The 26,084-nt window shown below is 50.1% G+C and overlaps 1 protein-coding gene, 1 non-coding gene and 1 pseudogene across 2 annotated transcripts in view; 1 reads left to right on the top strand and 2 right to left on the bottom strand.

The window, feature by feature from the left end:
* The window catches only part of LOC129713725 (protein shisa-9-like), a 104,665-nt gene that overhangs the window by 3,389 nt on the left and 75,192 nt on the right, over window positions 1–26,084 (bottom strand). Inside the window, 3 exon segments of the mRNA XM_055662978.1 lie at window positions 1,403–1,439; window positions 1,441–1,470; window positions 1,472–1,554. Of these exon segments, the coding sequence (XP_055518953.1) occupies window positions 1,403–1,439; window positions 1,441–1,470; window positions 1,472–1,554 (150 nt within the window).
* On the bottom strand, window positions 2,363–2,522 carry LOC129714019 (U2 spliceosomal RNA; annotated as a pseudogene).
* On the top strand, window positions 24,393–24,465 carry trnar-ccu (transfer RNA arginine (anticodon CCU)). Its single transcript has one exon. It is a non-coding gene; the product is annotated as a tRNA-Arg (tRNA).

The raw sequence follows: 26,084 nt of genomic DNA, 5'->3' as shown, positions 1-26,084 counted from the left end.
GAGTTCCTCCAAATGTCTATTTTCCACAAAGCTGTGACATTTGACAAGGGGATTATCAATTGGTAAAGGGGCACATAGGTGGATGGACATATAAGGCTGGAGTAACACAGTGGGTCAAGCAGCATCTCTGGAAGAAAGGAATTGGTGACGTTTGTGAGTCTGAAGAAAGGTCTCAGCCCAAAATGTCACCTATTCATTTTTCTCCAGAGATGCTGCCTGACCCGCTGAGTTACTGCGCCCTTTTGTGTCTATGGACCGTGTAAATCAGCACCTGCAGTTGCTTGCTACACGGGCAGTATCTGACTCACACTGGGGACAATTTACATTTTCACCAAGCCGTTTAACCTACAAACCTGCACGTCCTTAAAGTGTGGGAGAAATCCCACGCAGCTCATGGGGAGAACATGCGAACTCCGTACAGACAGCGCATGTAGTCTGGTGATGCAAGGCTGAAACTCTACCGCTACGCCACCTTGCAGCCCCTAAACAGGCTTTGAAGGCAGGGGTGAGGGGGGGGTTAAGGGTGAGGGGGGGTTAAGGGTGAGGGGGGGGGTGATGGGTGAAGGCGGGGGTTAGGGTGAGGGGGGTTTAGGGTGAGGGGGGGTTTAGGGTGAGGGGGGTTTAGGGTGAGGGGGGTTTAGAGTGAGGGGGGTTTGAGGGTGAGGGGGGTTTAGAGTGAGGGGGGTTTAGAGTGAGGGGGGTTTAGGGTGTGAGGGGGGGTTTAGAGTGAGGGGGGGGTTAGGGTGGAGGGGGGTTTAGGGTGAGGGGGGTTTAGAGTGAGGGGGGTTTAGGGTGAGGGGGGTTTAGAGTGAGGGGGGTGTTTGAGTGTGAGGGGGGGTTTAGAGTGAGGGGGGTTTTAGAGTGAGGGGGGTTTAGGGTGAGGGGGGGTTTAGGGTGAGGGGGGTTTAGAGTGAGGGGGGTTTAGGGTGAGGGGGGTTTAGAGTGAGGGGGGGGGGGGGGGGGTTTAGAGTGAGGGGGGTTTAGAGTGAGGGAGGGGGGGGGGGGTTAGAGGGGGGTTTAGAGGGGGTTTTAGAGTGAGGGGGGGTTAGGGTGAGGGGGGTTTGAGGGTGAGGGGGGGTTAGGTGGAGGGGGGTTTAGGGTGAGGGGGGTTTAGAGTGAAGGGGGGTTTAGGGTGAGGAGGGGGGGGGGGGTTAGAGTGAGGGGGGTTTAGAGGTGCTTCTGTTAGGGAGGGGGGTTTAGTGAGGGCGGTTTAGAGTGAGGAGGGGGGGTTAGAGTGAGGGGGGGTTAGGGTGGGGAGGGGGGTTTAGAGTGAAGGGGGGGTTTTAGGGGTGAGGGGGGGGGTTTAGGGTGGGGGGGTTTAGGGTGAAGGCGGGGTTTAGGGTGAGGGGGGGTTTTTTCGGGTGAGAGGGGGGGTTTAGGGTGGTGGTCTCTCACTCACCACCCACGGCCTTCAGGCTGGCGTATTTGCTGTAGTCGGGGGTGGTGGGGGGCGCTGGCCACACGCTGCAAACACGTTGCTGTGGGGGGTGGGGACGGCCCATGGGCCCACCAGACCTGGCGATGAGGCCCAGGCGTTGTTCAGGTGCGGTGGCTCTGTGTGGGAGACACGGCAAACGGTGGAGAGGGAGGCAGTGTACACGGTCCTCCCAACCCCACTAACCCCCCCCCCCCACCAACACCACCCCCCCCACACCCCACTCACCCACCCCCCCCCCCCAACACCACCCCCCCAACACCCCCCCCCCCAACACCCACCCACCCCCCCAACCCCACCCCCCCCCCCACCCCACTCCCCCCCCCCAACACCAACCACTCACCCCCCCCAACACCACCCATCCCCCCCAACCCCACCCCCCCAACACCACCCACCCACCCCCCCCCAACATCACCCCCCCCCCCAACCCCCCCCCCCCCCAACCCCACCCCCCCAACACCACTCAAACACCCCCCCCAACACCACTCACCCCCCAACCCCACCCCCCCCCAACACCACCCCCCCCCAACACCACTCACCCCCCACACACCACACCCACCCCCACCCCCCAACCCCACCCCCCCACAACACCACCACATCCCCCACACCACTCACCCCCCCCCAACACCACCCCATCCCCCCCAAACCCACCCCCCCCAACACCACCCATCCCCCCAACACACCACTCACCCCCCAACACCACCCATCCCCCCCCACCCCACCCCCCCCAACACACCACCCCCCCAACACCACTCACCCCCCCAACACCACCCATCCCCCCAACCCCACCCCCCCAACCCCACCCATCCCCCCCAACCCCCCCCCCCCCAATACCACACCCATCCCCCCCAACCCCACCCCCCCAACCCCACCCCCCCAACACCACTCATCCCCCAACCCCACCCCCCCAACACCACTCACCCCCCCAACACCACCCACCCCCCCAACAGGGTGGAGTGGACGGAGCAAGCCCCTATTCCATCTCCCTGTTCCAAAAATCAATTTAATATATGGTCCCTAGATAAGGGACGTATCAGATATTAAACTGATAAGAACTGTTTTTTTTAAAATATACCAAAATAGACTTTATCAAGTAATAAATATATACAATACAGGAACCGTGCAAAAAAAAAGTAATGCTACATTCTCAGAGGCTAAACATTCACATACTGCTTATACACATTGCACAAATGTCACAAGTGCGGGTGTCAGGGTTATGGTGAGAAGGCAGGAGAATGGGGTTAGGAGGGGGAGATAGATCAGCCGTCAGACATGTACAGTTTTGGTCTCTAAATTTGAGGAAGGACATTCTTGTGATTGAGGCAGTGCAGCGTAGGTTCACGAGATTGATCCCTGGGATGGCGCGACTGTCATATGAGGAAAGATTGAAAAGACTAGGCTTGTATTCACTGGAGTTTAGAAGGATGAGGGGGTATCTTATAGAAACATATACAATTATAAAAGGACTGGACAAGCTAGATGCAGGAAAAATGTTCCCAATGTTGGGCGAGTCCAGAACCAAGGGCCACAGTCTTAGAATAAAGGGGAAGTCATTTAAGACTGAGGTGAGAAAAACGTTTTTCACCCAGAGAGTTGTGAATTGATGGAATTCCCTGCCACAGAGGGCAGTGGAGTCCAAGTCACTGGATGTATCTCCGTTCATGATTGAATGGCAGGGTAGACTTGATGGGCTGAATGGCCTAATTCTGTTCCTATCCCTTGTGACCAATTAACCTACAAACCTGCATGTCTTTGGAGTGTGGGAGGAATCCAGAGCACCCAGAGAAAACCCACGTGGACACAGGGAGAACATACAAACTCCGTACAGACAGCACCCGTGGTCAGGATGGAACCGGGGTCTCTGGCGCTGTGAGGCAGCAACTCTACCGCTGCACCACCAACGCTTCTACTTCCTGAGAAGATTACGGAGAGTCGGGTATGTCAAGGAGGATTCTCTTGAGCTTCTACAGGTGTACAGTAGCGAGCACACTGGCCTGGTTCGGCAACTTGAACGCCCAGGAGCGGAAAAGGTCGCAAAATGTTGTGAACACTGCCCCGTCCATCATCGGCTCTGACCCCCCCACCATCGAAGGGATCTATCACAGTCGCTGACCCACAAAGACAGCCAACATCATCAGTGACCCACACCATCCTGGCCACACACTCACCATTGCCATCGGGAAGAAGGTACAGGAGCCTGGGAACTGTTACGTCCAGGTTCAGGAACAGCTACTTCCCTACAGCCATCAGGCTATTAAACACAGCAACAAATAAGCTCTGGACTACAACAGACTATTGTTATTATTGCACCATTATTGTTATTTATTGAGTATGTGTACATGTGTATATACACACTGAACTTGTTTTATCCCGTTGTGTACTATATTTACATATTCTGTGGTGACAATAGACAATAGGCAATAGGTGATGTGATCATCCCCAATCAGTACCCCGTTCCTGCCTTTTCCCCATATCCCTTGACTATCTTTAAGAGCCCTATCTAGCTCTCTCTTGAAAGTATCCATGAGAACCAGCCTCCACCACCCTCTGAGGCGGAGAATTCCACAGACTCACAACTCTCTGTGAGAAAAAGTGTTTCCTCGTCTCCGTTCTAAATGTCTTGCCCCTTATTCTTAAACTGTGGCCCCTGGTTCTGGACTCCCCCTACATCGGGAACATGTTTCCTGCCTCTAGCGTGTCCAAACCCTTAACAATCTTATATGTTTCAATAAGATACCCTCTCATCCTTCTAAACTCCAGAGTGTACAAGCCCAGCTACTCCATTCTCTCAGCATATGACAGTCCCGCCAGCCCGGGAATTAACCTTGTAAACCTACGCTGCACTCCCTCAATAGCAAGAATGTCCTTCCTCAAATTAGGGGACCAAAACTATACGAGTAAGAATTTCATTGTCCTATCTGGGACATATGACAATAAAACATTCTTGACCTTTGACGACTCTCTTGGCAAGATCACCGAACCTGTTGCCACACAGTATCTCTAAAGTGTAAAAGTCTGAACTAAATAAATACCCCACCTACGACAAGGTCTACAACAACCAACCACCTAGTCGACGTTAAGTTATGGCAAGCTGCCGACAACCGGCGACCCATTAGGCCGTCCACCTACGACCATACAGGCGACAACCCACGTCCACCCGCGACATGTGTTGTACTTCCGGTGGCACTGGTGCCAGCAGCCTCCACCTACAGCCCGGTATCTTTTTGTTTTTTTGTTTATTTAGTTATGTAAAAGTGTGTTTTTTTGTGTTTTTTTGGTGTTTTTATGTGGGGGAAGAGGGCACGGTGCGGGGGATACCGTCCTTCAGCCGCTTCCTGGTGAGGACGCGACTATTATTCGAGTCGCGTCCTCGCCCCCCCCCCTCCCCCCACAGCGGCCTACCTACCTGGATTGGCGCGGCCTTTCCTGCCGGGATCGACCGGAGCTCCAGCAGCGGCGGGACAGCGCTGAAACATCGCGGGGCTGGCGATGCCTTACCGGGGGTCGCCGTCTGGAGCCCGGAGTGCTGGACCTGCTGCACCGACATCATGGAGCTGCGGTTTGCGGAGCTCCCAACGCGGGCGGCGCTGATGGACAGCGCGGGGTCCTGTGACTCTGCCCGGCTCGGCCTGTGGACTCAGGAGCTGCAGACTCCGGCAGCGGGAGGCGGCTGATCAGGAGGTCCGGGCCGCTGAGGAGGAGGATGTTCACCGTCGGGGTTCGGCGTCAGCGTTCCACCAGCCCGGCGTGAGGGCCTGAACATCGGGCCACCCGGGGCGGCGACTGCGGGTGCTCGGAAGGCCCCGACCACGGATGAACACGGAGGGGAGGCTGGCTGGACTATGGTGCCATCCTCACCTTGGTGCCATTTATGTTATGTTGTGTCGTGGACTTTCTGTGTTTGTGCTTTTTTTAAATTCAATTTCAATTTTATTTTTAATATGTGTTATTATTTATTTATTATTAGTTAATTAATTAATTGATTTTTTTAATGATACTGCCTGTAAGGGAAATTCATTTCGTTGTCTCAAATTGAGACAATGACAATAAATTTGAATACAATACAATACAATACAATACAATACAATACAATACAATACAGTACAAGCCACGACAAGCAATGACCCTGTCGGCGACAACGGTAGACGATTCAGTCGCCGGTACCTGTCGCCGGTTGCCGTGGGTAGTCGCCAATGGAATTCACCGGTCAGCACCCGGCAACACCCTATGTCACCCGGTGACAAACCGCATCCGGGCAACAACCTACGACAGGAGAAGACAAGCTACGTCAAGCCGACAGTCGCCGAAAAGTTTAGAACATTTCAAAATCCAGCGGCGACCAGAAAAACGTTACGACTCTTGAGGAGACGACTCACGACCATACAGGCGTCACCCCACGGCCATGTGGCGACAGACTCGTCACCGAGAAAATCACCTAAGTGGGACGGGTCTTTTACTCCAGCTTTTTGTTTCTATGTAAAGATGACGCTACAGAGGGTGGAGATGTGAGGGGTTAACGAGACTGTGGTGCGGTTATTTATAGAGGCAGAGAGAGGGCTTCAGGCAGATGTGAGCGAGCGGCAGAGAGACCGAGAGAGAGAGAGGGAGAGACAACACATCCACAGCCGAGCTCTCATCCAAAGTGTCAGCTGACATGTAATTACCGAGGCAACGTTTTCAAAGGGGAACTAATCAATGAAGCTTCACAGGGCAGGGTTGGTAATTAGGCCGTTTCACTGCACCTCCCATTAAACTGACAGGCCCCGGCCCACCCACCGGCCACAGAGTGTGATGAGGCCTTCAGGCCAAACCTGGATCACTGATCCAGAACCCCAACCCAGTCTACCCAGGCTCTTTCAAATCCCCCTCCCCTCCCCGCCTCCTGCTCCTCCCTTAGGCTTAGTTCAGTTTAGAGATACAGTATGGAAACAGGCCCTTCAGCCCACCGAGCCCGTGCCGACCGTCGATCACCGTGCCGCCCCAGCCCATCATTTAACCTGGCATCGTGTCCGGCACGGACATCGTGGGCTGAAGAGGTTGAAGAACAAGACCAGTCTGAAGAAGGGTCTCGACACGAAACATCACCCATTCCTTCGCCCCAGAGATGCCGCCTATCCCGCTGAGTTACTCCAGCTTTGTGTGCCCATCTTTGTGGACTGAAGAGACTGTCCCTGCTCTGTGCTGTTCTGCTGTATGTCTGTGTCCAGATGCTGCCTGACCCGCTGAGTTCCTCCAGCAATTTGTTTTTTCCTCAACATCCCAGCATTGGGCTGCTCGGTGAGTGGTGCAGCGGTAGAGTTGCTGCCTCACAGCGCCAGAGACCCGGGTTCAATCCTGATTCTGGGTGGTCTGTACGGATTTTGAACATTATCCCCTGCGTGGGTTTTCTCTGGGTGCCCCGGTTGCCCCCCAACGCTCCAAAGACGTACAGGTTTGTAGGTTAATTGGCTTGGTGTAAATGTAAAATTGTCCCCAGTGTGTGCAGGACAGTGTACATGTGCGGGGATCGCTGGTCGGTATGGACGCGGTGGGCTGAAGGGCCTGTTTCCGCGCTGTATCTACAAACTAAACTAAAACTAAGTGTTAAACTAAAATTTGCAGACGTTTGTGTCTCCACTCAGTTCAATTTAAATCAGCAAACAAAGGACCCTTCTGGGGAAAAGCAAATCTCAATGCACAGTGAATGCCCCAAAATAGAATGCTGCGTGTGATTTACATTAGAAACGGTTTCACACCACAGGAAGGATCACGTTCAACAATCAACACCTCGATGTTAATAGGATCATTGTAAAACAAAGTGTAGGAGTCAGTCTGGGAATGCAGACAGTCTGAGGGGCCACACCACACACACACACACACCAAACGCACACACACACACTCACGCACACCACGCATGCACACGCACACACATGCACCACACGCACACACACATGCACGCACACACACATGCTCCACACACACACACACACACACCACACACACACACACACAACGCACACACACACACACGCACGCATGCACACACAAGCACGCACGCACACGCACACGCACACACATGCTCGCATGCACACACACACACACGCTCAAACATCCACGCACGCACACGCACACATGCTCGCATGCACACACACACACGCATACACACACACGCTCAAACATGCACGCACGCACACATGCACACACATGCACACACGCACACACACACGCCACACACACATGAACACACCACACACACACACACACACACGCACGCACACCCACACACTGACATACAGACACAAACGTGTGCACACACACGCACACATGCACACACATGCACGCACGCACACACACATACATGCTCGCATGCACACACACACACGCACACAAACACACAGGCACACACACACAGGAACACACATGCACACACACACACGCACACACAGGCACACACATACGCACGGACACACACACACACACATACGCACGGACACACACACACGCACAGACAGACACATACACACACACGCACAGACACACACCCGCACACAAGCACATGGTGGTTGGCAGAGACACATGAAGCACTGCGTGACCCTATAACCATGACCACCATGTTCAAGAACAGCTTCTTCCCCATAACAAAAAGACACATATAGTGCTGGCATAACTCAGCGGGACAGGCAGCATCTCTGGAGAGAAGGAATGGGAGACGTTGAGACCCTTCTTCAGACAGGTCTTTGGAGACCCATCTTTGGAGGTCTGGGTCTATCTGAAGAAGGGTCTCGACCCACAACGTCACCCATTCCTTCTCCAGAGATGCTGCCTGTCCCGCTGAGATACTCCAGCTGTTTGTGCCTGTCTTTAGCATCTTTAGAGGACATGGGTGCAAATCCCACAACCTCATTCTCAACGTGGGAAAAACTAAGGAGATGGTGGTTGACTTCAGGAGGGCGGGGAAACAACACCATACACCTCTGCACATCGATGGAGCTGATGTGGAAATGGTCAGCAGCGTGAAGTTCCTAGGACTACACCTGTCAGATGACCTGACGTCCACGACCAACACCACAGCACTGGTCAAGAGAGCCCAGCAGCGACTACACCCTCTCCGAAGACTACGGAAAGCAGGATGCTCCTCAGCTTCTTCCCGCAGGCTATAAGACTAATAAACAGACTTTGCCCCCTGCCAAAGTATCGCGCACCAACCACCAACCTGGACACACTGCAGCAGAGCCACTGTCGTGCCGCTGCCGATCGGAACGCCTGTTGATGTTTAGTAGAGAGTAGAGTGTTTAATTTGTTCATGATATATGTATTTTTATTTCTATTTACTTTTTACTGCACACTGAATGGACACTGGTTGAGCAACGTTTTTTTGTTTCCTCTGGGTATGTGAGTACTCGGGAAAATGACAATAAAGATATACTTGATACTTGATGGATAGGAGAACTTTCTTCACACTGATTATGGTGGGGAGAAGAGAGCTGGAGAGGTGGGGATGGGACAAAGCCTGACGAGTGTTAAGGGCCTGTCCCATGAAGTGAGTTCACCCAACAGCTCTCCCGAGTTAAAATAAAATCTAACTCACGGTACCTCATCACGCGCATGTTTTTACTCTTGGAAATTTTTCACTGTTGAAAAAACTTCACAAGTTTCTACCTTTCCCGAGTACCTGCTGTTAGTATTACGAGCCACTACGAGACATCCACAAGCTCCGACGTACTCGCTATGTACATTAGGAAAAGGGGACATGCAACGAGACCTGGGTGTCATGGTACACCAGTCATTGAAAGTAGGCATGCAGGTGCAGCAGGCAGTGAAGAAAGCGAATGGTATGTTAGCATTCATAGCAAAAAGATTTAAGTATAGGAGCTGGGAGGTTCTACTGCAGTTGTACGGGGCCTTGGTGAGACCACACCTGGAGTATTGCGTACAGTTTTGGTCTCCAAATCTAAGGAAAGACATTCTTGCCTTAGAGGGAGTACAGAGAAGGTTCACCAGACTGATTCCTGGGATGTCAGCACTTTCATATGAAGAAAGACTGGATAGACTCGGCTTGTACTCGCTAGAATTTAGACGATTGAGGGGGGATCTTATAGAAACTTACAATATTCTTAAGGGGTTGGACAGGCTAGATGCAGGAAGATTGTTCCTGATGTTGGGGAAGTCCAGGACAAGGGGTCACAGTTTAAGGATAAGGGGGAAATCCTTTAGGACTGAGATGAGAAAAACATTTTTCATCTCAGTGGTGAATATCTGGAACTCTCTGCCACAGAGGGTAGTTGAGGCCAGTTCATTGGATATATTTAAGAGGGAGTTAGATGTGGCCCTTGTGGCTAAAGGGATCAGGGGGTATGGAGAGAAGGTACAGGATACTGAGTTGGATGATCAGCCATGATCATATTGAATGGCGGTGCAGGCTCGAAGGGCCGAATGGCCTACTCCTGCACCTAATTTCTTTGTTTCTTTACCACGAGTTTGATTTTTTTTAAAACTCGGGAGAGCTCTTGGGTAAACTCGCATCGTGGTAGATGCTGGTTTCCACTGAAGATCAACACAAAATGCTGGAGTAACTCAGCAGGTCAGGCAGCATCTCTAGAGAAAAGGAATACCTGATGTTTCGGGACAAAACCCTGCTTCCGACACGGGCAAGAGACTCCGTGCGTCCACCCGATCTATTCTTCTCATGATTTTGTACACCTCTATAAGATCACCTCTCGTCCTCCTGCGCTCCAAGGAATAGAGTCCATGCCTGCTCAACCTCTCCCCATTGCTCACACTAGTCCCGGCAACACCCTCGTAGATCTTCTCTGCACCCTTTCCAGCTTGACATCTTTCCTATAACACGGTGCCCAGAACCGAACACAATACTCTAAATGCGGCCTCACCAACATCTTATACCTGAGCTGGTTCATCTCCTACCTCAAAGGTAGGAGTTTCTCTACTAACATAGGCAACTCTTTCTCCTCCCCAGCTAGCCTCTGCTGTGGGGTTCCACAAGGTTCCATCCTGGGCCCCATTCTCTTCTCCCTGTATATTCTCCCCTTAGGCCAAGTCATTCAAAGGCATGGCATTTCCTTCCATTGCTGCACAGACGATACACAACTCTATATCCCCCTTAAGCCCAAAATCAAATCAAATCTTCTTAACCTTATCCACTGCCTCGAGGATATAAAGTGTTGGATGGCCCAGAACTTCCTCCAACTAAACGAGAGTAAGTCTGAGGTCATCCTTCTCGGCCCCTCGGACTCAATCAAAACAATAGCAGGCAGCCTTGGAAACCTTACCCCACCACGTCAAAAACCTTGGCGTGATATTTGACTCAGCATTGAAATTTGACAAACAAGTCAATGCCGTAGTAAAACCTAGCTTCTTTCAGCTTCGGGCGATAGCTAAAATAAAACAATTCCTCCAGTTTGACGACCTCGAAAAGATCATCCACACATTCATCTCCTCCCACCTAGATTACTGCAACTCCCTCTACACTGGCATCAGCCAATCTTCCCTGTCCCGTCTGCAACTGGTCCAAAACGCCGCAGCGAGACTCCTGACGGGCACCCGAAAAAGGGACCACATCACCCCGATCCTGGCCTCTCTCCCTGTGCGGTTCCGAATACATTTCAAGATCCTCCTTCATGTTTACAAAGCCCTCAACGGGCTTGCCCCCTCCTACATCAAAAGTCTGCTCACCCACCACACCACCTCCAGGTCCCTCAGATCGGCCGACTTGGGGTTGCTGAACATCCCGCGGTCTAGGCATAAGCTCAGGGTCGACCCGTGCCTTTGCGGATGCAGCTCCTAGACTGTGGAACAGCATCCCCCTTCCCATCAGAACTGCCCCCTCCATCAACTCCTTTAAGCAAGACTTAAAACTCAGCTCTACTCCCAAGCCTTTCTTGACGTCCTCTGAGGGAAGGCTATATGTATAATAATAATAATAATAATAATGCATTTTATTTGCATAGCGCTTTTCAAGGACTCAAAGTCACTTTACACGGTGAGCCAAGAACAAAACAATATAGAGCAGTAAGACAGAGATGCAAAGGGGAGGGGGACATGGGACTAAGGGTATGCAGAGATGAAGAGATGGGTCTTGAGGCGGGACTGGAAGATGGTGAGGGACTCAGAAGTTTGGATCAATTGTGGGAGGGAGTTCCAGAGCCTGGGAGCTGCCCTGGAGAAGGCTCTGTCTCCAAAAGTGCAGAGGTTGGATTTCAGAATGGAGAGGAGACCGGCTGAAATGGGTCTGAGGGACCGTGAGGGTTGGTAGGGGGAGAGGAGGTCAGTGAGATATGGGGGGGGGGGGAAGCAGATGGTGGAGGGCTTTGTAGGTGAGGACCAGGATTTTGTAGATGATCTGGTGGGAGATGGGAAGCCAGTGAAGTTGTTTTGAGGACTGGCGTGATGTGATGCCGGGATTTGGTGTGGGTGATGAGTCGGGCGGCTGCGTTCTGGACCAGTTGGAGTCGGTTGATGTTGCTGGAATTAATGCCAAAGAGAAGATGTATGTCCTTAATCTATGAACCACTGTTGTATAACATTAGTACCTCCACCACTTTGGCCAACAAGAGTTGTTTTTAAATGTGCTATAGAAATAAAAGTGACTGGGCTTGACTTATATAACTGCAACATAATCTCCCAACTTCTAAACTCATTATTACTTTGTAATATATTTTATTTATTATATATTAATTTTGACTGTTGTATTTACAACTGTTGTGCTGCTCCACATGTCCTTGTTCCATAGTCAGTCAGTACACATGACAATTAAACACTCTTGACTCTATATCCAAATCGAAGGGAGGGAGGGGGTAACTTTTAAATCTCTCCCTGCACGGGAGACCCGACCTTTTCTTTGTCGGGTCTCCGTTGTTGTTGGGGCTGCAACGAGGAGCGGCCTCCAACAGGAAGACCGGGGGCTCTGGTGCCGATGACTCACCTCACCGTCGCGGAGCTGGCCAAGACCAGAGCGGGTGGAGCGGTGGTGGAGCGCTGCTGCGGCCCGACCTCCAGAGATTCGGAGGCTGCAACTGCAGGTCTGGCGGACGGCGGCACCGGGAGCCCGCGGGTCCTTGGAGGGAGACCGCTTTTCAGGGCTCCCGCAACGGCGACTTCTCCCGCCCGAGTTGCAGGGTTGAAGAGCTCCTGGAGCGGGGCCTTACAGCACCGCCCCGCGCGGCTTGGAATGGCCGCGGGACTCTGCGAGCACACGCTGGGGGCTCTAACATCAAGAACCCGGTGTGCGACCTTGCATCACCCGGCGTGGCTTTAATGGCCGTGGGACAATCGCCATCGCCAGCCGGGCGCTTTGACTTTAACTCTGACATGGGGGGGGGGGAGTGCAGTGGAGAGATAAGTTTTTTTGGCCTTCCATCACAGCGATGTGATGGATGTTTATGTAAATTATTATGTTGTGTCTTGGGTCTATTTGTTTGTAATGTATGGCTGCAGAAACGTCATTTCGTTTGGACCTCAAGGGGTCCAAATGACAAATTAATTGAATCTTGAATCTTGAATCTTGAACATTAACTCATCACTCTCGATCTACTCCAGCCCTCAATTCGTCTTTATTTATCCATTTGAGGTTCAGTCGAATCATAGCGCGGCAGTAGAGTTGCTGCCTAACGGCACTAGAGTTCCATCCTGACTACGGGTGCTGCCTGTAAGGAGTTTGTACGATCTCCCCGTGACCGCATGGGTTTCCCCACACTCCCAAGACGTGCGAGTTTGTAGGTTAATTGGCTTGGGTAAAAATTGTAACTTGTCCCATGTGTGCGGGATAGTGCTAGTGTACAGGGTGATCACTGGTCAGCGCAGACACGGTGGGCTGAAGGGCCTGCTTCCGCGTGCTGTATGTCTGTAAGAAACTAAACTCAACTAAATGAAAATGGGCATGAAGCTAATTTTACTTTGGAGTCACATGAGTGACTACGTGAAGAACCCGCCTCAGCACGCATGCGCGGCATTACGTTTCAGCAGGCAACAGCGGCAGGTGGGAGTTAGGCTCTCCTGCTACAACCTGAAAGGAAGCTAGGTAAGTCTTACCTTCAGGTCAACAGCGACTCGCGTCTGTTTGTTGCTCCAGGAGGAGCAAAGCAGCAGAAGAAGCGGCCCCCGTTGGACTCCGGGGAAGGAGTGTTCCGTTCGCGGAAGGGGGAAAGATGCCACCAGGACCGCACACCCTGCGGTCCACAGACAGGGAGCTGTGCCGGGTTCCAGTCCAGAAAACACGGGAGTCAGGCGCTCCCGCTAAAGAATGGACCATCAGGTAAGTCTACTCTGAGGTTGGTTTAACTGGCAAAGGAGAATTCCAACAGCCAAGAAGAAAGAACAGAACAAGACTCTCCAAGAAACCTGTCCCCAGCTCGGCTCCAGCAGACAGGCGTCTCATCACAGGGGGACAGAGGGCGGTAGGACCGCCAACCCGGCGCTCCGCCATCCCCGACACCGAAGCCGAGCCCAGTTCCACTAGCGCTTGAGCAGCGGACTGGATGTTAACAATCCGGCCGGTGGTATCCGATTCGTCGGACGGGGACGTCTCACCGCCCATTTAGGGCAGAGACAGCCGCCTGAGCCACATGGAGCGGCTCGTGGAGCATAAGCTCCAGCGAGACTTGCTTATGGGGAGCAGTTTCGCAGAGGGAGTTCAGGCACTCCCTCCACAGTGCCTCGTGCACTGGCCATTGCTTCTTCCTCATATGAGGACAGCTTTGGGCTGGTCAAGAAGAGGGGCACTGGCTGAACAACATCGGGAGTACGCATGAGGTACAGGAACAGGAAGAGCTGCTGGGTGTGGCCGCTACGTGGTTTCACCATGAGCGAGATGGCTTCAGTTTCAACTGATGGCCAGCCTACTACCTGTCTTTTCCAAAAAACCTCTCCAAGACAGGTAGCCATGAGGCGTTGGTTTTATCACGCCTCCCATAAATTGCATTTACTCAAAGTGCCCGCCATTATTGGGGGATACATTGAGCAGCGCATTTAACCTAAATGTTTTTAAAATGCATTTGATACCTGACGTCGGCTATCATGTCCACCTGCTCATTCCAGAAGGGCAGGGTAGTATGGCAAAACACCTGACCCTACTGTTCAACGGTATACCCCATAACTTCTCTAGTGAAGTCACAAACCTGCCTCAATCTATGAAATTAACAGGACTATGAGAACGCCGACCTCACAATCACAGATCCTGCTACCTGGCATTTACCAAACCAGTCCTAAAAAACTGGACGAAGTGTTCAAACTATTCGGCATAAGAGGGCAGAGTCTGGAATGAGCACCACACAGAAGACCAGACAGCAGTACCTCTCCGCGTCCACCAGCGGCGTCTACCCCAAGGTACTGATGAAAGCTCGGGGCCTGCATGCCAAACCCGTAGGATTTTAGGCCACGGCCCAGAGCAGGCCCCAGGGAAAATGTGCCACCCCCCAACAAACATCATCCCTACAAGAATAAGGAACCAGAAGCCAAAGAAAACAGCAATAAAGACAGATAAGTATGATTCCTACCACCACATAAAGGTGAAGGGTTGTACTAACAAGTGGTGGGTGAATCACACCTGGTTAGGAAGCTATCACTTTGGTAGTTATATACTATATCTTGCCACCAATTTAGCAAGCACCCCAAGGGGTCTACCCTCCCGCGATGGTGAATGTCGCACCATCATTGATAAACCACTTGAGTATTTCATCAGGTATACCCATTCATGGGATTTGTAACTACTACCATGGAACCAAGGATACTTTATGGTAGACATCAACCTTGAAGATGCATACTATTCAGTACCTTCTCATATAAGTTTTGGATACCGCAATTACCTGGATGGAGTAACCATGATGAGCATTGCGGCATTTAAGTCAAAGCTATCCAGTATCAACTAGCCCTGACACTTAAGAACATCCGTCATGGCATGTCTATATATTAACGACACACTATCCTTGGATACAGCTTTAGCTGCATTAGCTAGTAACTTATTTAGCAGGCACTGACATATATCCAGATATTACGTGACCATCCTCAACTTTGTCATCTGGTATTCATTAAGACTATCAGTTATGGTAACATTAACCACCAATCAACTACGTGGCAAAATATTGGGATAGTAGCAGCATTACCAGCTACTGAACATTGTACCTTTCCTATGAGCTGAGATACTAGTGTTCAAAACTATATCCATACCTGTGATATGGGGGTAAATGGATTAATCTGGAGTGTTATCATGGAATTATCAGCAGGAAGGATTATGGTTGTACTCTTCCACCTGTTTTGAGTAACATCTTACTTATGTGTCCTGATGTGTTACTGAGCTTGTAATACTTAGTGCCAATGCAAATTGACTTAAACGTGTTATATATTAACTTACTTAATTCTAGTGAAGCATTTGCTCAGTAATCCACCAAATTTGCATGTTCGTTTATAAGTTAACAACATCACAGTGGTGGCATATACCAAACCACTTGGGCAGGGAACATCGATATTAGGTGACAATTTATTAACAATTGGTAACCGTATGTCGTCAAACATATTTGATCATCAGTAACCTCACTTATCAGGTGAGCTAAATACTGTAAACATACATTTAAACCAAAAATATTTGCTGAAATGACTAAACAATATGGACACCAGATATCGATTCCTTATATCCAATCAAATCACCACGTATTAACTTACGTCACATGAAACCAATTTCAAGGCAGTGGCTATGGAGACATTCCCACGTATTGAAGGGTGGGGGAAATCTAATCTCTAAATTCTCCTTTCCTTCTACCTCTTCAATAGGTACTACGGCTTCATCAGTCGGGTACTACGCAAATTACAGTGGACCAAGTCCACATGCATGGTTCCCAGTGATGATCCTCGATATGGTCATTAAAAGAATTGCAAAATTGGGAAGACCACTGCTGTGTTTGGATCAGCAGCGCTATCAACCTGATGACAGCATTCCGTCGCATATCCTAAGGAACATACCTGAGGAGCATCAAGAAATGGGACACTGTTTTTCCAAAACAGGAATTACACATTCAACTACAACAAAACTGTACTGGAGCTCCTGGCAGGGTTTCACCACAATGAAGGAAATGTTCTGTCAGCCTACTCAACTTGGGTACCGCTCATTGGTGATCAGATACAGGAGAGGTATATTCAGTCCATTCCCCAGAAATAGGTACACCCAAATTGGGGTGTCAGTGAAACCCTGACGTACCTTAGGGGATGATCACCAGCCAGGTCACTCACCCTGGAACAGCCTACCCTGAAGATGGACATGCTGGTGGCCTTACATCAACACAAAGAGCCAGTTCTCCCATCTACTGCGATGGGACAACATGGTTATGACACCAGATAGTGTCACATTCCCATTCAAGGGTTGGCCAAACAGAACAGACCAGGAACATCAGGTCCAGTCATGAAATTCCGGGCATACCCACCTGAACCACGTTTTATGTGTCATGACCCACTCAGAGATCTACATCGACACAATAAGGAATACCGAGGGAGAGAAAAAGCCTTATGGGTCAGCCACAATAAACCTCTTGGTCGGGTGATGAGCTAAACTATCTCTAGTGGCTCAAACAGGTACTGGGAGTTGCTGGAGAAAATACTGACGTGTATAAGTCTTATTCCACCAGGACGGCTCCCACGTCAGTGACTAAGAGAATGGAAGAGCCTATGGACCTCATCCTGGCTACTGCAGGTTGGTCCAGGGAGTATACGTTCCAAACGTTTTTTAACAAACCACTGACAGAACCTGTATCGTTTGCAGAAAAATAATCTGCAAAAAATATATAATTTAAGCCCGGGGGAGCAATTGATCTTGTTGTTGTTAATAACACCATTATTGTTTTACAAACAGATTCATGGTTGATTACGATAACATACTTCCTCCCTCGAATGACTTCGGCAGCGAGTGAAGTATGAACTGTTACAAGGTTTGAAATCACAGAGCTTTGAAGTCTTCACGTAGTCACTCACGTGACTCCGAAGTAAAATAGTAAGATTAAACGAGAACTTACCAGTTCGAAGTTTGATCTGTATTTTATGAGGAGTTACGATGAGGGATTACGTGCCCTCCGCTCCCACCCTCATTATATAGATCAAACTAGTACACTGATGTCTCCTTGTCTTTACTATGTTTACTTCAAATAACTGTGTCTACCTGTGATTCCACACCGCTGCTTTGAAGCATGCCGCGCATGCGTGCTGAGGCGGGTTCTTCACGTAATCCCTCATCGTAACTCCTCATAAAATACAGATCAAACTTCGAACTGGTAAGTTCTCGTTTAATCTTACTATTAAATCCAATCAACATAGTAAATTAGTCTGAAGAAAGGTCTCGACCCAAAACGTCATCCATTCCTTCTCTCCAGAGATGCTGCCTGTCCCGCTGAGTTACTCCAGCATTTAGTGTCTACGTTCACTCACAGAACCTATTTGTCCTGGTCTCTTAAGCCTATTTACTTTGCATGACATCCTCAAGAGTGAGGGGTGGGGGGGGCAGCCAGAGTTTGTTGTGCATGTTGAAAAAGGTCGGAAGAGGGCGCAGGTTCTGCAACAAGAATTTACGGAATTGGGAAGAAGACTGAAAAGCAGGATCTGAGGATTGCTTCCTGTACCTCGTGCTAGTGGAGGTGACAACAGGAAGATAGTGGAAATGAATGTGTGGCTGAGGAGTTGGTGCAGGGGGCAGGGATTCAGATTTCTGGATCATTGGGATCTCTTCCGGGACAGGGGTGACCTGCACAAATGGGATGGATGGCATCTATCTAAAGTGGGAAAAGATAGAATTTCCGAGGAATGGTTGATGGAATCCAAGAAGAGATAGCTGAATGGAGAGAATATTGGCTTCATGGAAGGAAGCAGAGGGTGATGGTGGAAGGTTGCTTCTCGGACTGGAGGTCTGTGACTAGTGGTGTGACTCAGGGTTGGGTGCTGGGCCCGTTACTGTTTGTCATCTACATCAATGATTTGGATGAGAACATACAGGGCAAGATTAGCAAGTTTGCTGATGATACAAAAGTAAGTGGTTTTGCAGATAGTGAAGATAGTTGTGAACGATTGCAGCAGGATCTGGATCGATTGGCCAGGCGGGCAGAGGAATGGTTGATGGAATTTAATACAGAGAAGTGTGAGGTGTTGCATTTTGAGCAGGACCTACACAGTAAATGGTAGGCCTCTGGGGAGTGTTGTAGAGCAGAGAGATCTAGGAGTACAGGTGCATGGTTCCTTGAAGGTCAAGTCGCAGGTAGATAGGGAGGTCAAAAAGGTGTTTGGCACTTTGGCCTTCATCAGTCAGAGTATTGAGTATAGAAGTTGGGAGGTCATGTTGCAGTTTTATAAAGCGAGACCGCATTCAGAATATTGTGTCCGTTCTGGGCACCATATTATAGGAGAGATATTGTTAAGCTTGAAAGGGTTCAGAAACGATTTACGAGGATGTTGCCAGGACTAGAGGGTGTGAGCTATAGGGAGAGGTCGAGTTGGCTGGGTCTCTATTCCTTGGAGCGCAGGAGGATGAGGGGTGATCTCATTGAGGTGTACAAAATCTTGAGAGGAATAGATCGGGTAGATGTACAGAGTCTCTTGGCCAGAGTAGGGGAATTGAGGACGAGGGGAAGGGGAAATGATTTAATAGAAATCTGAAGGGAAACTTTTTCACACAAAGGGTCGTGGGTGTATGGGACAAGCTGCCAGAGAAGGTAGTTGAGGCTGGGACTATCCCATCATTTAAGAAACAGTTAGACAGGTACATGGATAGGACATGTTTGGAGGGCTATGGACCTTGAATTTAGAAGACTGAGGGTGGGATCTTATAGAAACTTACAAAATTCTTAAGGGGTTGGACAGGCTAGATGCAGGAAGATTATTCCCGATGTTGGGGAAGTCCAGAACAAGGGGTCACAGTTTAAGGATAAGGGGAACATCGGGAATCTTTTAGGACCGAGATGAGAAAATCATTTTTTACACAGACAGTGGTGAATCTGTGAAATTCTCTGCCACAGAAGGTAGTTGAGGCCAGTTCATTGGCTATATTTAAGAGGGAGTTAGATGTGGCCCATGTGGCTAAAGGGATGGAGAGAAGGCAGGTACAGGATACTGAGTTGGATGATCATATTGAATGGCGGTGCAGGCTCGAAGGGCCGAATGACCTACTCCTGCACCTAATTTCTATGTTTCTATGTAAGCGCAGGCAAGTGGGAAAAGTGTAGCTGGGACATTGTTGGCTGGTGTGGGCGAATTGGGCCGAAGGGTCTCTATCCACACTGTATCACTCTAATGACTCTATGACTATAAAACACGCATTAGATTACACTTGGAGTATTGTGTGTAGTGCTGGTTGCCCATGCTGTGGGGTGAATGCTGGAGAGAGTGCAGAGGAGATTCATGAGGTTGGTCCGTACATTCATGGTGTTGGTCTGAAGAAGGGTCTCGACCTGAAACGTCACCAATTCCTTCGCTCCACAAATCCTACCTCACCCGCTGAGTTTCTCCAGCATTTTTGTCTACCTTCGATGTTTCAAGCATCTGCAGTTCCTTCTTAAACATTGGTGCTTTTGTTATTATTATTATTATACATTTATAGAATGGAAACAGGCCCTTCGGCCCACTGCATCCATGCTAGCCATCGATCACCCGTTCACACTAGTTCTATCGATTTTTCACTCACTCCCGACACACTGGAGGCAGTTTACAGAGAACAATCACGAGTTAAGAGAGTGTTTAATTGTCATTTGTACTGGGACAGAATGATGAGATACTTGCAGCAGCACCTCAGAGCCGTGAACGCAGGGCTCAGCAGTTAACATCATTAACAAACAATAACAACTTCAATAAATAATAAAACAAAATAAATAATAAAACAGTGTAGGCAATACAGTTTGTAGTTTGAAGTTTCGTTGGTGTTTAATAGCCTGATTGGTGTAGGGAAGCTGTTCCTCAACCTGGACGTTACAGTTTTCAGGCTCCTGTACCTTCTTCCCAATGGTAATTGTGAGATGAGTGTGTGGCCAGGGTGTGTGGGTGTCTGATGATGCTGGCTGCCTTTTAGAGGCAGCAACTCCTGTAGGTCCCTTCGATGGTGGGGAGGTCAGATCCCATGAATGACTGGGCAGTGTTCACCACTTAAGACAGACACAAAAAACTGGAGTAACTCAGCGGGTCAGGCAGCATCTCTGGTGACAATAGACAATAGATGCAGGAGTAGGCCATTCGGCCCTTCGAGCCAGCACCACCATTCAATGTGATCATCCCCAATCAGTACCCCGTTCCTGCATTCTCCCCATATCCCCTGACTCTGCTATTTTTAAGAGCCCTATCTAGCGGAGTACAGATCTCGGAGGATTTGTCCTGGTCCCTCAACACCTCCAAGCTGATCAAAAAGGCGCAGCAGCGCCTTTACTTCCTGAGGAGGCTCAAGAAAGCCCACCTGTCCCCCCGGATCCTGACCAACTTTTACCGCTGTACCATAGAGAGTATCCTGACCACCTGCTTCACGGTATGGTACAGCAGCTGCACTGCTACGGACAGGAAGGCACTACAACGGGTGGTGAAAACCGCGCAGCACATCATCGGTGCCCCGCTCCCTGCCATGGATGCCCTCCACCGAAAACGGTGTCTGAGACGGGCCGGGAAGATCATTAAAGACCCCTCACACCCCAACCATGGACTGTTTGCCCTCCTCCCATCAGGGAGGCGGTACAGGAGCCTCAGGTCATGTACTAGTAGGATGAGGAACAGCTTCTACAACAACACAATCACATTGCTGAACTCGGAGTCCCACCAATAGATTTCTCCGGTCTCTCCGTCCACATTGTTCGATTATTGTTTAATTATTCTGTATTTTTATTTTTATTTCTATATTGCACTATACTACGGACTGACGCTAAACTGCATTTCATTGTACCCATACTCGTATTTGTGCAATGACATTAAAGTTGAATTGAATTGAATTGAATAGCTCTCTCTTGAAAGTATCCAGAGAACCCACCTCCACCGCCCTCTGAGGCAGAGAATTCCACAGAGTCACCACTCTCTGTGAGAAAAGGTGTTTCCTCGTCTCCGTTCTAAATTGCTTACTCCTTATTCTTAAACTGTGGCCCCTGGTTCTGGACTCCCCCAACATCGGGAACATGTTTCCTGCCTCTAGCGTGTCCAAACCCTTAACAATCTTATATGTTTCAATGAGATCCCCTCTCATCCTTCTAAACTCCAGAGTGTACAAGCCCAGCCGCTCCATTCTCTCAGCACATGACAGTCCCGCCATCCCGGGAATTAACATTTTTGTGACGTTTTGGGTCGAGACCCTTCCACCCGAAACGTCACCTGTTCCTTCTCTCCAGAGATGCTGCCTGACCCGCTGAGTTACACTAGCTTTTTGTGTCTATCTTTGGTTTAAGCCAGCATCTGCGGTTCCTTCCTCCACAGAGTGTTTGCCACTTCTTGCAGTCTCCGTTGATCCCGGGGATTACATTTGCTGAACCAGCCCGTGATGCAACCAGCCAACATGTTCTCTCCCGTACACCTGTCCAAGCTCAAGGGAGTATTCGTCTCTCTACAGAATCTCTGAAGAAGGGTCTCGACGCGAATTGCCACCCATTCCTTCTCTCCAGAGATAGAAACATAGAAACATAGAAATTAGGTGCAGGAGTAGGCCATTCGGCCCTTCGAGCCTGCACCGCCATTCAACATGATCATGGCTGATTATCCAACTCAGTATCCCGTACCTGCCTTCTCTCCATACCCCCTGATCCCTATAGCCACAAGGGCCACATCTAACTCCCTCTTAAATATAGCCAATGAACTGGCCTCAACTACCCTCTGCGGCAGAGAATTCCAGAGATTCACCACTCTCTGTGTGAAAAAAGTTCTTCTCATCTCGGTTTTAAAGGATTTCCCCCTTATCTTAAGCTGTGACCCCTTGTCCTGGACTTCCCCAACGTCGGGAGCAATCTTCCTGCATCTAGCCTGTCCAACCCCTTAAGAATTTTGTAAGTTTCTATAAGATCCCCTCTCAGTCTCCTAAATTCTAGAGAGTATAAACCAAGTCTATCCAGTCTTTCTTCATAAGACAGTCCTGACATCCCAGGAATCATTCTGGTGAACCTTCTCTGCACTCCCTCTATGGCAATAATGTCCTTCCTCAGATTAGGAGACCAAAACTGTACGCAATACTCCAGGTGTGGTCTCACCAAGACCCTGTACAACTGCAGTAGACCCTCCCTGCTCCTATACTCAAATCCTTTTGCAATGAAAGCTAACATACCATTCGCTTTCTTTACTGCCTGCTGCACCTGCATGCCTACCTACCGAGATGCTGCCTGTCCCGCTGAGTTATCGGCCTGTCCCACTTAGGTGATTTTTTTAGACGACTGCCGACAATTGTTCAACATGTTGAAACATTTTCAATGACAGTGGCGACTATTTGGGCTGTCGTAGATTGTCGCCAGATGGCGTAGGTTGTCGCCGGTCCTGACTTCGGTCAATTCCATTGTCCTAGTCGCTGGCAGTCGCCTAAATAATCGCCTAAGTGGGTCCGGCCCTTGGTTCCAGCATTTTGTGTGTACCGACAGAATCTACTCGCTCTTCTTAGAGAGTAGAGGTGTTGATGGGCCCTCTGTATTATTGTATCATTGTGCTGGGTCGTCGATAGATCTCCAGAGATATGCTCGCCCAGGCACTTGTTGACTCTCTCCACCGCCGACACGTCGATGAAGACAGCTTTGTGGATCCTCAGCCTTCCCCTTCGGAAAGCAACAACTGATGTCGGGAGCAAGGTTTGGGGGGGGGGCAGGAATTCCTTGCCGTTCAGTGAGCCCCAATGGTATTGTAATCTCAGTCGCCGAGGCCAATGTCAGAAGATCCTTCGGGGGGGGTGAACCTTCGGAAAGCATCTGGACCTGATGGTACCCCTGGTTACGTTCTCAAATCGGCCTGGGATTTGTCTGGGACCTCCGGTTTCCTCCAAAGCTCTAACGATGCCAAGCTGGCCATCCGTGAGTCACGGCGCCAGGCGGTGGGTGGAGGGCTTTAACCGAGCCGGCTGCCTGCCTGCCTGCCCCTTTTCTGGGAGTTACGTCCGTGCCCGGGTGGGGTTAGAACAGGAATACGCCCTGTCCACGGGGCACCCTGAGGGAGTTCCAGGACAGCTGGGTGTTGAATGCATCCTCAATAAGGATTGTAACATAGGTACACAAAAATGCTGGAGAAACTCAGCGGGAGCAGCAGCATCTATGGAGCGAAGGAGATAGGCAACGTTTCAGGCCAAAACCATTCCTCAGACTGATAGGGGGTCCACCAGCAAGTGCTAGGGGATTGTAACATAGTTATATAGTCGATTATTAAGGATATTTGTTTGTGTTGTATTATGGTGGTGGGTTCTGGTTTGTTTTATTGTAGTGTAAATATTATTTTTTAATAATTTAATACATTTTTTGATTAAAAAACTCTAACGATGTACAGGTTTGTAGTTGCCAGTGTAGCTCGAGTCTAAAACTAGAGTGCATAGGTTTAAGGGGAGAGGGGAAAGAGATCAGAGGGACTTGGTGGGCATGTTTTTCACACAGAGGGTGGTGGGTATATGGAACGAGCTGCCAGAGGAGGTAGTAGACATGGTACAAACACAGACATTTGTACAGGTGGAGGGCCTGTACATCAACACTTCTATTCTATCTAATGTTCGGTCTTTGCACTAAATCCCTTTATAGAAACATAGAAATTAGGTGCAGGAGTAGGCCATTCGGCCCTTCGAGCCTGCACCGCCATTCAATATGATCATGGCTGATCATCCAACTCAGTATCCCGTACCTGCCTTCTCTCCATGCCCCCTGATCCCCTTAGCCACAAGGGCCACATCTAACTGCTTCATCTGTGCACTGCGGATGGCTTCATTGTATTCATGTGTTGTCTCTTCGTTGACAAAAGCTTTTCATTATACTCTGGTACACGTGACACTAATAAACAAGACTACACAAAACTAAACTGTTCAGCCCCAGTGGCCTAATGGATAAGGCACTGGCCTCCTAAGCCAGGGATTGTGGGTTCAAATCCCATCTGGGGTGTTGTGTTTTTAACAATGCGGGAATTCATCTTCAGGTGACGCAGCGGGTGGAACCGCCCTCGAGTGCTGGCTGTGTGTAATTTGCACCTTCTCCCTGGGTTTCCCATACACTGTAATCAGCTCGTTTGTAATCATGTGTTGTCTTTCCGCTGGTAGACAAAAATGCTGGAGAAACTCAGCGGGTGAGGCAGCATCTATGGAGCGAAGGAAATAGGCAACGTTTCGGGCCAAAATCCTTCTTCAGACTTTGGCTTTCCGCCGTCTGGTTAGCACGCAACATCCTCGGCACACGTGACAATAAACTAAACCGGCTGCTCCGGTTTCCTCCCTCATCCCAAAGACGTGCAAACTCCACACCGGCAGCATCCGAGGTCGGGATTGAACCCGGGTCCCGGGTAGTGTGAGGCAGTGGCTCTACCTTTCACCCAGAGAGTTGTGAATTTGTGGAATTCCCTGCCACAGAGGGCAGTGGAGGCCAAATCACTGGATGGATTTAAGAGAGAGTTAGATAGAGCTCTTGGGGCTAGTGGAGTCAAGGGATATGGGGAGAAGGCAGGCACGGGTTATTGATAGGGGACGATCAGCCATGATCACAATGAATGGCGGTGTTGGCTCGAAGGGCCGAATGGCCTCCTCCTGCACCTATTTTCCATGTTTCTATGTACCCGCTTGCATCATTGCTAGTTGGGAAGTACCTGTTGATTGGTTTTAATTGGAGCAGCGCTATTTGCCGCGGAAAGTGTGTGGGGGAGGGGGGCGACAGATGAGACAGGTGGGGGTGGAGTTGGAAGAGGCACGGGGGCTGGGAGGAGGCAGCACTGGGCAGGTGAGAGGGGGAGTGGGGCTGGGGAAGGGGGCGGGTGCGTGTGGGACGGGGGTGCAGGGCTGGGGCTTGGGGGAGCGGGGCAGGCAGATGCGGAGGGTCGGATGGGATGCGGGGAGGGGAGTAGAGCAGGCACGAGGGGGGGGGAGTGGGGGTGCAGAGCTGGGCAGGTGGGCGGTGGGAGGGGAGGGCTGGGGAGGGGGAGTGATGGGCAGGCAGGAGCAGTTGCAGAGGTGGGGAGGGGGAGTACAGCTAGGGGGAGGAAACACGGGGCAGGTGGGATAGAGGGGGGAGTCAGATCATAAGATGATCAGTGATAGGATCTGAATTAGGCCATTCGGCCCATCAAGTCTACTCCGCCATTCAATCATGGTTGATCTATCTCGGACTATCTTAGATGCTCATCTAAGAGGTATCCACGCGCTTATGTATAGTGTCGGAAGGAACTGCAGATGCTGCTTTAAGCTCATAAGTGATCGGAGTAGATTTCGGCCATTCGGCCCATCAAGTCTACTCCGCCATGGCTGATCTATCTCTCCCTCCTAACCCCATTCTCCTGCCTTCGCCCCATAACCCCTGACACCCGTACTAATCAAGAATCTATCTATCTCTGCCCTGAAAATATCCACTGACTTGGGTCTCCACAGCCACAAAATTCCACAGATCCACTGCCCTCTGACGAGAGAAATTCCCCCTCATCTCCTTCCCAAAAGAACGTCCTTTAATTCTGAGGCTGTGACCTCTGGTCCTAGGCTCTCTCGCTAGTGGAAACATCCTCTCCTCATCCACTCTATCCA

This window comes from Leucoraja erinacea, chromosome 37, assembly GCF_028641065.1.
Source record: "Leucoraja erinacea ecotype New England chromosome 37, Leri_hhj_1, whole genome shotgun sequence".
NCBI classification, from domain to species: Eukaryota; Metazoa; Chordata; class Chondrichthyes; order Rajiformes; family Rajidae; genus Leucoraja; species Leucoraja erinaceus.
Note: the sequence above shows the minus strand (reverse complement) of the source record. Positions and strands in the feature narration are given on the sequence as shown.